This window comes from Sinocyclocheilus rhinocerous, unplaced genomic scaffold, assembly GCF_001515625.1.
Source record: "Sinocyclocheilus rhinocerous isolate Xijiao unplaced genomic scaffold, SAMN03320098_v1.1 scaffold1776, whole genome shotgun sequence".
Lineage (NCBI taxonomy): Eukaryota > Metazoa > Chordata > Actinopteri > Cypriniformes > Cyprinidae > Sinocyclocheilus > Sinocyclocheilus rhinocerous.
The window spans coordinates 269868-271092 of NW_015658521.1; the positions used below are offsets into that span (position 1 = coordinate 269868).

The window sequence follows — 1225 nt, forward strand, 5'->3', positions numbered from 1 at the left end:
GTAATATTTCCACACAAATGGCCATTAGGAAAATGATTGTAGTGCAGTTTGTGTGCAAGCACGGAACAGATCATAGTCTGAAATAAAACAAAAAATGTCCGGTACATCGGTGCATCTGTAACTTACTCCAGTGTATAAATTCAATATAGATTAATCATTGTTAAAGCTACAAAGTTACTTGCCAGGGCGGGTATTTTGACATACTTTTGTATTTGCCCGTTCAGGCGGCTCACGCGGCTGTCTGTGCGCGCGCTGTTCACACAGAACCTAGGGATGGGCGTATCGATCCGAAGTATCGATATATCGATACTGACGCGAGTATCGAAAGTATAAAATCGGGTCGATACTCAAACAAAAAATATCGATACTAAGGTGCGTTCTATTTACCAGTGGTTTTGTTTATTTAACAAAAATAATAATAATGCGTACAATATGCATCCCTACAGAACACAGCGCGCGAGTACTGAATGTAGTTGTCTTTCGCGCCCAAATGCTTTTTAATCGCTTGAATTTTTTTTAATTAACAAGTCTTAAAAACACAGGCAAATGATAAGTCGTGACGATGCTGCAGTGGCCCGATCGGGCAAGTACAGTTGTTGAGGGTGAATTAAAATAAGAAATGTCTTAATGTTTAACTTATTTTAATCCTTGTTTTGTTTTAATATTTTAATGCTTTACATTTTAAGTTTACTTTAGGCTTCCTATAATGTGCCATTTAGGAAGTTTATGAAAGCAAGTTTATTTTAAATTTTTTTTTTCACTCAACTAGTTTTCTTCTGCCCTTTACACAGGTATGTTAGCAGAGCAGTTTTTAGCAGGTGGTCCCAAATTTCAGCTATATGATTCTTCCACTCAGCACTGGGAGCAGCTGATGAACTGGCAGCACACCACCATGTACCTGTTCTTTGCCATCGCAGGGGCCATATCTCTCACTGTCCACAGCACAGACATCGCCCCACTGGCCTTAGACCGGATGCTGCTGGGTCTTGCTTTCTTTAATGAGGGTAGGATCTTGTTTTTTCCTCAGACTGTTTCTAAAATGGTCCAAAAATACGATGCAAAAGAGTATTTTATAAATGTGCTTTTTAATGTTGGAGAATGTGTGAACTGTTACCCAAACTGAGCACTCTTTGTTACTCTTCAAATGATTTTTTTCTATGTTTGTGATAATTCAACATACAATAAAATTCAGCACATGTCTGCCTCCTGCAGGATTTCTGTTTCT

General features: G+C 38.4%; 1 protein-coding gene across 1 annotated transcript in view; it reads left to right on the forward strand.

Moving 5' to 3' along the window:
- Positions 1-1219, forward strand: part of LOC107722675 (transmembrane protein 45B-like) — a gene marked incomplete at its 3' end in the record, with an annotated part of 5392 nt that extends 4173 nt beyond the window's left edge. The window contains exons 3-4 of the mRNA XM_016531135.1: positions 792-1004; positions 1213-1219. Of these exons, the coding sequence (XP_016386621.1) occupies positions 792-1004; positions 1213-1219 (220 nt within the window). The remainder of the gene's footprint in view (positions 1-791; positions 1005-1212) is intronic.
- Between the last annotated feature and the right edge of the window lie 6 nt (positions 1220-1225).